The sequence below is a fragment of the Haplochromis burtoni genome, unplaced genomic scaffold (assembly GCF_018398535.1).
Source record: "Haplochromis burtoni strain Fernald_Lab_line unplaced genomic scaffold, NCSU_Asbu1 Contig_38, whole genome shotgun sequence".
NCBI lineage: Eukaryota > Metazoa > Chordata > Actinopteri > Cichliformes > Cichlidae > Haplochromis > Haplochromis burtoni.
Window position 1 is genome coordinate 2,283,990 of NW_024582399.1, and position 15,029 is coordinate 2,299,018.

General features: G+C 40.8%; 1 protein-coding gene across 3 annotated transcripts in view; it reads right to left on the reverse strand.

Moving 5' to 3' along the window:
* Positions 1–413: 413 nt before the first annotated feature.
* LOC102292440 (receptor tyrosine-protein kinase erbB-4) overlaps positions 414–15,029 on the reverse strand; it is a 376,157-nt gene continuing 361,541 nt past the window's right edge. For all 3 annotated transcript variants that reach the window (XM_005920194.3, XM_005920195.3, XM_005920193.3), the window contains exons 24-27: positions 7,375–7,472; positions 7,040–7,210; positions 3,976–4,261; positions 414–2,933 (exon numbers count right to left, since the gene is read on the reverse strand). In XM_005920194.3, the coding sequence (XP_005920256.1) occupies positions 2,101–2,933; positions 3,976–4,261; positions 7,040–7,210; positions 7,375–7,472 (1,388 nt within the window). In that variant the 3' untranslated portion in view covers positions 414–2,100. The remainder of the gene's footprint in view (positions 2,934–3,975; positions 4,262–7,039; positions 7,211–7,374; positions 7,473–15,029) is intronic.

The window sequence follows — 15,029 nt, forward strand, 5'->3', positions numbered from 1 at the left end:
ACAGTCCTCTGACTACAGTAGTCCTGGTTGAAATATAAATAAAATATACACTTCAAGCTACTGTCAAGTTTTCTGTATTCAGCCACAATCTATGGCCACATATTCGTTGGCAAGATCAGAGATCTATGTTGCCACAAGGTGTAGTTACAATTCTATGGAGGTGCATGTGAGGCTTAAGCTAGCTTTAATGCTAAAGAATAAATTTAGCTTTAAAACATCTGACTTATTTGAAAGCATCATTTTTTCTTGCTCTTTAAAATACATTTTCTAGCAGACAAGGTTAGCTTATCGACTTCTGCCTTGTGAACAATTTGGGTAGGAACCACTGACATTTCTAGTAGCCAAAATGAAATTAGCTACCAATTAACAGTCTAATAAGAATATGGGTGGGGTCTGGAAAAAACATGATTCTGTAAAAAAAAAAAAGCAAAAAGCATCTAGATCAGATGTGGACAAAAATAATCAAGAATTATGTGGCCAAAAGTAGTCTAGAGTTGTACTTTTTCTCGGACCAAGCAATCGAGGATATAACAAACATCATGACCGAGACAAGCTCCAGTTCCAGTTACTAAAATGATAAATCCTCACATTCTTGATTTTGATCAACTCAAAGAAAGTAACGTTAGCTAAGGACACCCTAAATCTATAAAACCCTTCCAGAGATTTGGTGCCATTTGGTGCAGTTTGGGGCTTTTAATGATCTTTTGATTTGAGCTTGGTTTGTTTTATACTTAACATAGGGAAAAAAGCCTTGATAGAGTCGATCGTTGGTTAGTACTGAAGATCTTTAGCTTTCGACTCCATTAACACTGACTTTTACCCCCCAGTGGGATCATCTGTAGCTTGCTAAAATATGAACATACACGCACACACTAATCCCAATCACACTAACATAAAGACAGATAGACATATAAAGTAGTCTGTTGAACTGTGCTCTGCTGGTGCTGTCTTGTTCCTTCCTTGAGGTCTTCATTAGTCAGTTTATATAAACTTTCATGAACTTTTCCTCCCCTTTCTGTAGTTTTTTTTCTCTCTTTGAACACCATTTTGAGTTCAGCTGCTTTACTGGAGTACTCTACAGCTCATAGCAGGTTTTCTCATCCGAGTTAGCTTCACGATCTGAATGGGAAAACCAGTGTATAAAAATCTTTTCAGCACTGAAACCCGTGATTATAAAAGTGTTTACAGTGTGGTTTCCCTTTTACCATTTGCCCTGGGAAAGCTGTTTTAGTCAGCTTCTCCAAACAGACAGCAGCCAAGCAAAACCAACAGAACAGCAGTTGCCCTGCAGCTTCTCGAGCAATTTAAAAAGTCCATGGTTGAACTACAAATGTGAAAGAAAAGATCACTGTAGTTTTGTCCATCACAGTATCACAGTTACAGTAGAAGGATGAGATGAGATTCACATATTTCATATAAAAGAACACACGGTGGGTATAATCCTATAGGCAAAATCACTGAATATGATTGATGAGTGCTCCATCTTTTGTTGTCCACTCTATATTGTCTTTTCTTCTTCCATATTTTGCTTTTGTTGCCTGGCTACCTCACTCTAATGTCATTCAGAAAACCAGGCATCTTGACATCTAACAGACTGTATTTGTTCTATGTGATTGTGTCTTTCAGAAACCCTTTGCAGAATATTGTTCCTCCTCAGAACTTTATAATAGAAAGCAAAAAGATTAGTAAAACTTCTTGTTCCTCTCACAAATCTGAAACCCAAGTGGCTGGCAGTGAGTTCAGGTACCCCCAGATACAGTCCGTCCACTGCTGTGTGATAATTAAGCATCTGTTCTTTACTGAAAACTACCATAACCTTGACATTCTGAATGACATGGAGCACAGTCTCTATCTACAGAACAGAGATGGACGAGATTGTCTATAGTGACAGTTCAGGGGTCTGAGTTGCTTCTGCTTGGTTCGGTCCACCTCCTCCAGATGTTGCTACAATCTACAGCAGATGGCCTGTTATCTGGGCAGGGCTGAGAGCAGCCTTGGTTGGTGCTACTCTCTCTTTGTGTAGGACCGTGGAACTGGAGAGGATGTTGGGCTTGTTGGAGGCTAGAGGAAGATTGGGGAACGTTTGTTAAATGGAATAATCTAGACCACAGTGTTTCGCTGCCGGTAAGGTGGAGGTGGCAAGATGGTTCCAGCTTTCAGGGAAAACTCAGACATGTATTCAGGGTTTTCAGCTACTGCCGGCCGTATGTGTCCATTCTGCTTATAGAAGAGCTTGGCGTTGGTGGAACCTCCCTGGGCACCATCTGAGGCTGCCTGGTTAGATGATTTGGGAGGCAAGCTGTGCTGCCAGTATTCTGGATTGTCAAAGGTCACCTTCAGCTTCTTCCCGCTGGCTTTACCTGATGTTTGCCCTCCATGCTTCAGCAAACTGGCAGGGTGTGTGGTGGCGTAGCTCTGGTAGGCTGGCAGGCTGCCATGCCCAATGGTGGCTGAAGTGGACAGTGACTGGCTCACCTGAGCCTGAGCAGTAGTTCCTGCTTGACTCTGAGCAACAGAGCCGCCACCTGGATTGCCAGGTTGCCCTGCAGGTTTGACGGTGTGGTGGGCATGGAGGATGTGAGTCGGTGGACCATGATGGCAAGGAATACCAGATGGAGATGGTTGGGCTGTGGGGAGGGGGTAGTGGGGCAGGCTAGTCTGGATGGTAAGCGGGAGATGGGAGCCTGAGGTTGTGGCTGAGATAGAAGAAGGAGGTTGGGTGGGTAGGGGCAGACCATTTCTCCTCAGGGCTTCCAGGCCCAGCTCAGCGGGGGTATGGAAGGTGTTGAGGTAGAGGGGCTCATTGATGTACTCGTCCTCTCCTTTGGGCTGACTGTTGGGTGTGCTGTGGTAGCCTGGGTTATCCAGGGCGTGGATCTCGCCGTTTTTACGTCGCGTGACAAACGGGTTCTCCTCAATGGGATTCAGATATTCTGTACCACAGAAAATGAATGAGAAGGAGAGTGAATTAGAAGAAGAGAAAAACAGTTCAGACAGCAATAACAAAAAATCTGGAGAAATTAAATCAAGAGGTGAGAAAACAAAGGAAATAGAGAATGAAATGGAGTAAAAGAAAGAGATCACTCGGTAATGAGGAGAGAAGATGGAGATGATAATGGCGTTAATGGCAGGCACTCAGGACAAGACGGGCATCTTGCCAGCAGTTCTTTGGCACTGGAAACTCCATCTGCCGGGGTTGAAAATGCCAACAAATGACCCCTCTTCACTGCTTCCAAGCGCTATAATAGTGGGGTGAGAAACCTATTGATTTTGCCCACTTTTCCGCTCCTTGACATTGCATCAGATGCATTTTGCTGCAGGCTTTGTTATATTTTGAGCTGCTCAAAAAAAAAAAAAAAAATCAAAGACGGTAGTGCAAGAGCAGGGCTGATGGACTGAATTATGATCAAAGGCAAAACATGACTCTGTAGTAGTAGCTGACATACACCGCCGTCGAAGGAAACTCAGTAGGAATTTTAATCAATGGAATGAGATGAAATGAACAGGAAAACTGACAGGCCGACTATCGTACAAAGGATCGTATTTACTCTGTGAATGAGCAAAGAGATGACAAGACAGAGAGAAAGGTGCACATATATTATGTACTTGTTTATAATTTTAATTATGTTTCTGTTTGTGGAGCTGCATAGATGATTGTAGCGTAATCAATCTTTAACTTCCTCTACACAGTTTTGTTTTTTAGATTAGTAAGAAATTATTTTAATTAGGTAAGGTTATTTTAAAGTTTAATATTATCTACTATGTGCTGTGGATTAAATACAGCTCCTAAAATGCATTTATGCATCATTACTATTAAATGCCCTGCAGGACTGCAGAATTCCTACCTGAACTTATTTTTAGCTTCTTTAGAGCAATTCTGCTTCTAATGTATACTCTGGAAAATTAAACTGGATTAACTATCTTCTAAATGATTCAAGTGGCCACAACAGTCTCATAAGGCTTTACTATGAGTACCTGAGGAGCTCTTGTCCTTCATTGCCGTCATGTATCCGTCCTCATCAGTGTCCCCTCTCAATGCTCTCTCCCCCAGAAAGATGGTTGGATCAGCACTGTACCTCTGACCCCCACTGTCTTCCCCTCCAGCCTGGCTCAGGCTCTTCTTATGCAGGCTTCCATTACAACGCTGGTCCTCCAGGACTGGGCTCGGGCCACCTGTGGCATCCTGGTTCACACAAGCTTGTGTGCCTGCCAAGGGTCCTTCTGCAGCATTTGGACCACCATCTCGATAGCCAAATTGATTCTGCAGTAAAGAGAGGCAGGGATTGGGGTTAAGATAAGAAAAACTGAGTATAGCATGAGTTCAAGAGGGGCCATGAAGTCCAAGTCGGAGCAAATAAGTGCATGACACAGCTGATTCTCTGCTAAAGAAGTGCAAGTAAGGCTATTTTGCCCTGCTTGATTGTTAAATCATGAATTAACTGTGATTAACCACATGTTTTTGTAAAGTTACATTCAATTTCAAAAGCCACAACCAAGCCTGCTTACTACCAGACCTACTGAATCAAAAACTCACTTAACAAGAACCTGTATGGCAAAGTGAAGTAGGCCAAAGTATCTCAAATATCAATTCATCATGCTAAGATTTAACAAACTGACATCTATCTGTCTTGAAATTGTTATAAAAAACATTTCTGAGGCTTTGGTAAACCACTGTGAGAGCCATTATTAGGGGTGGGTATAAAAAAATCAATTTTCCGTTTCAAATTGATTTTACTTTGAATAATGTGATATTGATTCTTAAAAATTCTGAATCAATTTTTAAATGTGAATGTATTTTGCCAGAAATGCCAGAATCTCAGCTCAGGCTCACAAAACTATTTCAAAAACTGCCAAAGAGTTAAAACACTAAACGATTAAAAAGCAGGTGAACGGATTCCACAGAAAGATGTTAACACCTCTGTAACTTTGCTCTGCTTCACTTCAGCAGCAGCAGGTAATACGTTCATAGGTTGATTCATGGTTTGCTTCAGTTTTTGTTCTACTGCAGAATCTGCTATAAAAAGCCAGGGCAGGAAAATCTCCTTCATGTTTTTCTGCGTTTTATCCTCAGTTACTTTGACACATAGGCATCTGCTGTGATGCTTAAACCTCTGATGAAGTCTCAAGTGTCAGCTTTGTTTTTATACATAGACATACAAAATATGGATATGTACTGATAAATGATCAGAATTAAAATATTTCTGACTGTCTGAGTCAAAATTGAATCAAATCGAATCAGGACCTTGTGAATCGGAATTGAATCGGTTATAGAACTTTCCCAGGAGTGAATGGCCTACCAAAAGTGGACTGAACAAGATCTAAAGAACTGCAGTCAAAGTTTGTGATTCAACAATAAGACAGAGACTGGGCAAAAATGGCATCCAAGGGAGAGTTCAAGGAGAAAACCTCTGCTGACCAAAAACAAAAACACAAAGTCTCACATTGACCAGAAAACATCTTGATGATGCCCCACAATTTTGGAAAATATTCTGTGGACTGATGAAACAACATCTGAACTTTGTGGAAGGTTTGAGTTCCACTACATCTGCATAAAACTAACACAGCACTTCATAAAAAGAACATCATACCGTACAATATAGTGGCAGTTTGCTGCTTCAGTTCAATTACTTGCTGTAATTGACGGAACCATGAATTCTGCTCTCTGCCAGAAATTCTGATTAAGATACTTTCTGAATTAACTTAGCTGTAAATATCTTTGGTCTGAGGTACTCTGGGTACTGTCTAACTCTTTGATGATATAATATCTATGGCAAATAAGCTAATAACAACAAAGTTTAAGCTAGCGTACACAACTTTTGTTCCAACTGCGGCAGAGCAGTGAGGCTTTAACCCATGCTGCTGCCTTTTGAAGTAAAATTCTCAGACAAAGTTCTGCTGGTGTAGTCATCAGCCACCAGGGACTGTGAGGGGCAGCCAGGCAAAGCTATGATACAAACACCTGAACCTTAAAAAAAAAAAAAGGCCCACCAGAGTATACAAAACATGACAAATGAAGCAAAGGGCTTCTTGTGGAGCTGTGTTGGCTTGCTGCAGGCTATTTAATCCAGGCCAACTTCTCTGCACTCTTGCCAGCTGCTAGCGCTACAGCAGCAATTACGGGAAGCAGATCTACAAAACACAACAGAAAAGAGGGAAATGTCCCGGGGTTATATTCGTCCACCTACTCCTACGGTTTTCCCTCTACTGCAATCAACATCCTCCTCCTCCAAACTTCTCTGTTCATCCCTTCTTCAAAGCAAGTCATTATCGGCTCGTCTTTTCAAGTGTGAGCGAGTGAGAGCAAATCAGCACAGATAAGATAACCGTCTGTATCGGACTGTGTCTGAGGCGGCACAACCTGAATAACTAACTTCCTTCGGCAAAGTCAGCTCACTGATGGATTTATACACCCTTCCCTGCTTGGGCACGCGGCAGCTTCTGATTGTAAAATCAAAAGATCTTCAATTGCCAATCTGGTTGTTGACCTTAAACAAGTAGGACTTTGACTCGATTATCATGTGTGGGTTTTTTTGGCGTATGTGAGCGGCTGTCAGGGAACAAAGAGCCACTGGCAAATGGATAGGTCGTGGGGCTAAAGTTGTATAAGATGGGGAGCCATGGGCTGGCCAGCAGCGCATGGTGCATGCTGCAAAGCTAGCAGCCCAGCCTGTGCTCATTGTCTATTTGTAAACGACTCCAGCATTTTAAGATAGCGGCTTGTTATTTGCCTATGGCGCTCTGAGTAATGAAACCTGGGGCCTGGGGAGCTACTGCATAAAGAGTCCAGGTTTAAGACACACACACTGTGATGGAAATGATGGAGGCAGGTTATTAGTAGAGGGAAATCATCAGTGTATTGCAGGTTCTTAACCACCTTGAGCATTTATATACTGTAGGACAGTAAAAGAGAAGAGGCACGTACACAAAATTAAAGATGTTTTTTGCTGGAGATCATCTATGACGCTTAACAACTTTGGAGTGTTTGGCACACAAATGCTTCCAAAATGCAGTATAACACAGTGTTCGTCAGTGGTCTTACCCTGTTGGGGTCAACACGAGGCCTGGTCGTGCATGACTGAGTGGCCATGTTGAAACCTCGAGGCACCAGATACTCCTCGGCATCCATCAAGTCATCAAGGTCCTCTTCGTCCAGCAGGCTCTGGAAGAACTTGCTGTCATTGGGACTGGGAAGCTTCATACGGTCGTCTCCCTGAGTTATACACGTGTAACAGTTTTAATTGCCGAGCACCAAATTAATTCCAGCAGCATACAGATTGCAGCGAGAGATGCATCAGATAATACTTTTGTGTCTGCACGATATGTAAATGTTTGCAGAGAAAAGAAACAAAGGAAAGTTTTTATCAAAGGACACACCTGAATCACCAGATATCGCTGTGGGTCACGGGCCATTCTGCAGAACTCGGCGGCCAGCTCTTTGAACTTCGGCCTGCTGTCTGCATCAATCATCCAGCCTGGGGAAGAGAAAGAGGGCAAAGGAAGAATGCCGTGGAGTTAGAAAAAGAAGCAGAGAAATATACAGAGAGAAGTTTATTAATTGTCTACAATTCCTTAACCTTTATCCCAGCTGTCTCCTTTTTCTTTGCTCATTTTTCAGAAGGACTACTCTTGAGCCTCTTACTGCATTTGCAGCTTCCTGTCAGCACTGTGTATTACTCTAAGAGGGGGATAGTTGCTAAAGAAATAGGAACAACAAATCAGGAACAGTCTGATAGTTAATGAGTTGTTCTTTAGTACTTCCCTAATAACTCTTGACCCAGGGCTATTAAATACTTAAGAGCCAGCTGCTAAACACACTATTAGTGAATCATAAGGTAATGATTAGCTCATAATCATCCGTAAATCCGGAAAGGTCCATTTTTTTTCATATGTAGAGTTCATTCTCAATAAATCAAACACAGCAGAACAAAACACTAATTGCTTCTTTATTGCTGCTTAGTCATTCTTTTTTATTACCTCAAGTAATTAAGTATATCACTCAGCAGTTACTCACTAGTTACAAAGTAGTTGCTCATAACTTCAGAACTACTTTACCTGTTGTTTCTTTATCTGCTCAGTTGATGTATCATTATAGTTCCTCAGCAGTTTCCCTTTGCTTTGTCATCCTTAGCAGTCATTCCTCCACACTCCATTGTAAACACATACTTGCTCAGTAGTTACTCAGTAATTAATCAGTAGTTATGTAGCCATTCATCATGACTTTAGGACTACGTTGCTATTACATTCCCCTTCTTCTTTTTCTTTTGGCTGGTCCATTTATGTGTAGGAACAGCAGATAATCTGCCCACATCCTACCCAACCTTTATCAACCTCTTCTGGCACACCAACCCTCTGCATGTCCTCCTTCGCTACATCCACGAACCTCCTCTGTGGTACCCCCCCACCTTCCTCCATCTCCATATTCTACACCCTTTGTCCAATAAAAACTATCTCAGCCTTGCCTCTCTAACGTTATCTTTGAACCCTGAGCTGTCCTTCTGATGTACTCATTTATAACGAATACCATTCTGGTCACTCCCAGTAAAAATCTTAGCATTTTCCACCCTTCCACCGCTCTGACTCCTGTCTTTTTATTAGTGCTACCCTCTCCTGTATGATTTATCATTAGAGGTCCTCAATAATTTCTCAATGCTTCAGGATTACGTCACACTTGCCAATAACGTCTTTATCCCCAGTGTAAAAGCATATTTACTCAGTAGTTCCTGTTCCCCACTTTTGAATCTCTTATTGCAAAGTGTTACTCAAACCAAAATAATATTTGACAAACAGCTGGCATATCACAGAATACAGCCAGGGGTGCAGTGATGTGTCTCTAAATACCGGAGGACACTGATGATGCATGAGCATGGCAGGGTTGCGACTGGTTTCTAAGGTAACCACGGTGGTTTTCATACATTAGCCATGATCAAATGCTAGACAGGCTTTATGAATAGATCATAAATCTCCATCTCAGCCTGCCCGACCATCTTCATCAGCCGCTGCTCTCCCTATACGTGTCTTCTTCCCTCTGTTCCATTACTTTCCTACAGGATGGTTGTCCTCTCTCTCCCCAGTTATTCTTTTTAATTTGGTAGAATCAAATTATACTGACATCCATGCAATAATATTAATAACCAACTGTCAGGGTATGAGTGTCTTTCATTGTGTTGTTTGAATGCAACCGGCATCTACCGACAGCGATTAGGGTGGAATGTTTCCTTGCGTGTTATTCAGTGCACGACTTGATATTGTGAATCAATCAAAAACGCTTTAAACATCAATATGAGAGCTGTGAGTATTTAATTTGTCTTTATTAGTTCTCTTGCATGAAATACCATTTAATAATAATAATTGAATTTCAGCTAGATCGCACTAAATGTGAATATTCTGTTTCTTCAGTTGGATAAAAACAAAAAAAGTGTCATTTTGGTGCAATCCAACAGCTCCATGAATACACTTCAGTAAGAAATGGTAAAAGGGGACATTTCCAGCTATCACTTTATACTGGATAATGTAGTGTTTTGTTAAACTTTTATCTGTGCGCGGTTTATCTAAGAGAAAGCACTCAATGAAAGCTGTACCACTGTTTACCTTCAACCTTCATTTATTTCAGGAATGCTGAATGAGCAACAGTGCCGTTCACTTTGACTTAATTCTACTGCTTTGCTCAAGGGCAACTCAGAGGTTGTAATAAAAAAAGTTTTTTTTATTTTACTTTGTAAACCACATTTCTCTCCTTCAGGCTACTGCAGCAGTAAACACAGCAAACCCCTGAAGGTAAAATGCCAGGTGGTGTATTAGCTCGGATTAGATCGTAAGCAAGGAGAGCTGCTGATTTCACTGTCGACATCTCCATAACACACTCTGCAGCATCGATGGCTAAAGTGAGGTGTCTCCAGCAGTCCAGTAGGGGGTTTATTGTATGTTATTGTTTGCTTTTTCATGTATTTATGTTACAAAAAACTTGCATATACCTTGCTATACTCTAACGGCATTTATCGAATTAAAAATCTGCAGTCTTATGTGCATTTCTTACATTCTGGGCACCACTTTTAATCTAGCTCCTCTTAAATAAAGCCTGACCCTTTCAGCTGTCACTTCGCCTGTTTGACTTTGTTCAAATTTCCACTTGTAACGCCCCACGCAGGCACATTACCTAAATGAGGTGTAATTACTCCAGCGATCAAACTCTATTTCATTTTTATTGGGGTGGTGCAGAAGCGGTGGGGCACGCAGTGTGACGGCCCATGAGATCACAAACAAACGGCTCGCAGTCAACATGCAATTAGAATTAATGTGGCCGATTGCTGAGCCTGCTTCCGGCTTCTGACTGGGCAGTGTGACTCTCCCGCTACTTGGACTCTGTGCCTGACCTGTTTGGGTTATTTTTGATCACGACGCTCACTGTTAGTTTTTGCTAATTGGTGGGTAAAAAATAGTCCGTTTCTGAAGATTTTAAACCTGCTGGGATGTTAAGCAGTAATATAAAATTACTAATTAACTCATTCACTGCCAGCCATTGGCAGTGAATGAGTTAAACCCATTGACTCATGCACTGCAATTGACGGCTATAGACGTCAATGGCAGTGAATGAGTTAAAAGGTAATGCCAAAAAACAAGAAGACAAGGAGCCCTGCCCCTGATTAAGTGTGGGATCACATAAAGTCAGAATCACTTATTCTATGATTTTTCCTCCATGGTGTTAAAACAGCCACTCACTAATGTAAACTACATTAATAAGGGTGAAATATAGTGAGTAGGATAAGTGGAACGACATTTGTGTCAGCTGCACAATGACTATGAGTGACAAACACACCACGCACAACCAAGAATAAAAAAGTGCTTGTTGTTACTACAAATCACGGAATTTAAAAGATAGTTCTACAGCATCCGGTCACTACTTGGGTGAAATATGATAGTATTGCTTTAACTGTTCAGGAATCACAGCTCTTTTTACACACAGGTCCTCTTTTTCTGAGGTTCAAATGTAATCAGACATACAATCTTAAATATAGGGACTGTTTTTAATATGTGAATGAAAATCTGCTGCAGTCAGTGGCTGCATGAAGTCTAGAATCCATGGATATCAGCAAATCCTGTTTCCTCCCTAGAGATGCTCTGCTAGGCCTTTACTGCAGCCTTCAGCTGCTGCTTGTTTGTGGGTCTCTCTGCCTTCAGGTTTGCATTTAATAACTGAGAAGTATGCTCTTTTGGGTTATGATCAGGTCACTGACTTGGCCATTGTGGAATATCCCATTCTTTGCCTTGAGAAACTATTGTTTACCTCAGCTGTCAATATGCCAAGTGAGAAGTGTCCACATCTATTTGCTCTGGAGGAGGCTTAAAACTTTGAGAAAGTCAGCAAAGCTTACTTTGACAGTAATACTGAGGTGAGTTGTTGAGTATATCCTAAACTTTTCCATCAGTAAGTGCTGCTGTTTTTGCCGCTGTTAGCAGGAGTTAGCCTCTGTTAGCTGGTGTATGTCAAACTTTCTTTGAAGTGGATCTAACATTGTTGGACTCTGATACTTAGCAAATCGACTCATTCGATATGAGGATGTGAGAGGGTCAAAAGTCTAATCTGCTGACAATAAGTATCGGTGACAATACCAGGGATAAATAATAATGTTTTCATGTGCTAGAGCCCTGATGTCAGCTCAGGAAACGAGGTTCGTGGTGAGGAGGAAGAAGATGAGGTGGAGATGACGAGGAGAGAGCAGTGGTGGTGCAGCAGAAACACATAATTAGAAAGCATTGATAAAAATGTTACACGATTATATCTAGTTTGAAAGAGCTATTTGTGATCTTTAAATTAAAAGTAAAATTATAAGGTGGTTCTCTAATTTGTCATGTAATTATGAGGGAACAGCACTTTCCTGACCACGAAACTGCTTGTCATTCAGTTGTCCAGTTACTTATGGACAGGGATGGGCAGTAACGTGTTAAAAGTAGTGTGTTACTGTAATCCGATTACTTTTTCAAGTAACAAGTAAAGTAAGGGATTACTATTTGGAAAAATCATCTTTCTACATCCTAAATATTAAACTTCAAATCTGAGCAAGCACCTAGCACGCTGCCACAGGAATGTGGAATTCACAGATTTTATATGATTGATTATGAAAAAAAAAGAATTGGGCTGAAAGGTCTATTGCTTTATATGGTTTTATGTATCATGTTTTTAAAAAGTAACTAAGTAGTAAGGTAACTAATTACTTTTGAAAATAAGTAACCAGTAAAGTAACGGGATTACTTTATTGGAAAAGTAATCTGCAATTAGTAACTAATTACTATTTTCAATTAACTTGACCAACACCGGTTATGGAACTTGTGAGACAATGTATAAAAATGAATGTAATTCCTAAACAGTTAAAGCAACACTTTTGTTTAATCCTGTGAACTGTAGCTTAAATTCAGTAGTTCGATCATATGTTGATGGTGTACAGAGGCAAAACTACAGAAATGTAACTGACAAAGGGTGCTCATACTACAGCTGACTTCAAACTCATCAGCTTTGAAAGCATTCTCCCTTTACTTTTAGCATTCAAAGCTTCTGTGGTGTACTGTGTATCAGACATCTACCCTAATAAATCAGGTGTAGATAAGCATTTTTGCTGCTTGTTAAGCTGAATGAACCTCTCTGACCTCAGCATTTACAACATTAGTGTCCAGACACGTCCAGACAAATTAGCATAGCACATAAAAATTACATTTCTCCACCAGGAGGAAAGAGAGGATAAGTTGGCATTATTAGGCTAAATGGCTGCAGGGCTTTCATGGTTTGCTTCTGTGCTGTCAAAAGCCATTGGCAACTATTAGATATTATGACATTTTGGTTGGATTAACATTTTTGTCATGGGAATATGTTTTGATATCAAGCTCTAAGCTGGATCACATTATTCTCTTTCAACACATTTGCCATTTTAAGCTTTTGCAGAGTGAATTACAATGAGTGGAACAGTAGACTAAGCTTAAATTCACTGCGCTACAAGCAGCCATAAGAATGTATTCAGATACAACACTGGTACAAAAGATTAGATAATTAAAAATAACTGAGAATCACAAGTAAAGAGGGAAAACAAGAAAGTCAGTGGGGAGGAGTGGAAGTGAGGTCATTTTTGGGGAGATTTTCAGACAACAGAAGACTGAGTGACAGAAAAGTCACTCCGACATACTTGAGTTCAGACAGGGCGGCGTGAATACCAGACTGGTGCGTGGATGGACAGCCAACTAGCCAATGGCTGGCACAGCTCAGAGCATGGTTTGGCATACAAGTCTGGACAGTTTCCTGGAAATATGGGAGGGAGGGTCCCTCCACAGCCATGGACACCAGCAACAGGGTACAGAATACAGCCAGGGGAACGATTGCAAGATGGGAAAGACATGGGAGAATTTGGGGAGGATGGGAGAAGGCGGATTTTTGGATGAGCTGTACTGGCTTGAGGGAGCGTTTGGGGAGATGTGGTTGTCCAGATGGAGGATGACACCAACAAGGATGGGGCATTATCCCCAGTGAGGGCTGGGCTGTATGCTGCAGACCATAAACCAGCATCTCATCACAGTTTCATGACAACAGCTCATCTACTTTCCTTCTTTCCATATACCAGCTTTTCTTCTAGCCTTGAAATGAAGCCCCAGAGCCCAACTAACATCTCACCAGATGAATATTTAACATCTGAGCCTTATTATTAAACTACAACTCATGCGTGACACTTTAAGCCGAATTACAGTAGTGAATAAACATGGCATAAAAATAAATTTGATCATGTTCTCCACGAGGCGTGCTTTATTGGAGTGCTACTCTATAACATTGTTTCATGCTGCTATGTGTTGCTTAGACAGCAACAATATTTGAATGACTGCTATAAGGAATTTGCTAAAACTTATATACTAATATATAATATGGATCTAGAGTTTTGTAACACCAAGCAGCAAACTTTGGGGCCGAGGCAGTAGCTCCTCTAGTGACTACTTGAGGAAGGCTCCAAAAACAGTACAGAGCCCATAGACTTTAGAGCAGAAATAAACAGGTTTACATGCTGGTACAAAAATGCATTTGGTCTCTAAAGCTCCCTTCATTTCATTTATGACATCTTTACAATAGGTGCCATTTCATATAACTCAACCATTTCTATTAAGGTTTAAAAATCCGCTTTTTGTAGAGGTGAGACTACTTTGATTGTGGATGATCTTGTTTGGCATTCATTAGATTAATAGCAGCATACTGAGACATACTCCAGTAGTACAGTTTCACATCTGTTTTCAGCCTGACAAAATTTGCACATTACTCAGTATCACACAATGGCCAAGTTTGCTAGCTTATTAGCTTCATATGCTATAAATACCAAAAGCTTCAAAACAGCAGTCATATTAGAGTAAAAATAAGACAGCAGTCTTCTTGGAAATGGAAAATAATCAATGTTGAATCAGTGACATTTATTCTGTTTTGCATTTGTTGATTGATTGCAAGGAGTTACTGTAACCACTTTTGACCACATTGCACAGCTCTCCTGGTGGGAGGCAACCTGACTCCAAATAGCTAGGGTTTAAACATAATTACCATCTAATTTATAAACACGGATAGCTTTCCAACAGGTTGCAATAAATCTGAGTCATTCTACACTCGTCTCTTTGTAGTAGGAGAATCGACCGAGCTGTTTGCCCGCTGGTTGTATTCTGGTTAAATTCCAATATAAAAGCTAGGACCTATGCCATTTAACAGTAAAATGGCTGTTTAGCAAACACGTCACTGTTTGCAGAGGACTTATTTATTTCAAACGTATTAATTTCAGGCTGGATTCTAAATTTGTTTGTAGTTAATGTGAATTTCTGAGTACATAGATGGCAAAAGTGAAGCAGATAGCAACAGATCACAGTTAATTGACATACAGTGGGGCAAAAAAGTATTTAGTCAGCCACTGATTGTGCAAGTTCCCCCACGTAAAATGATGACAGAGGTCAGTAATTTGCACCAGAGGTACACTTCAACTGTGAGAGACAGAATGTGAAAAAAAAATCCATGAATCCACATGGTA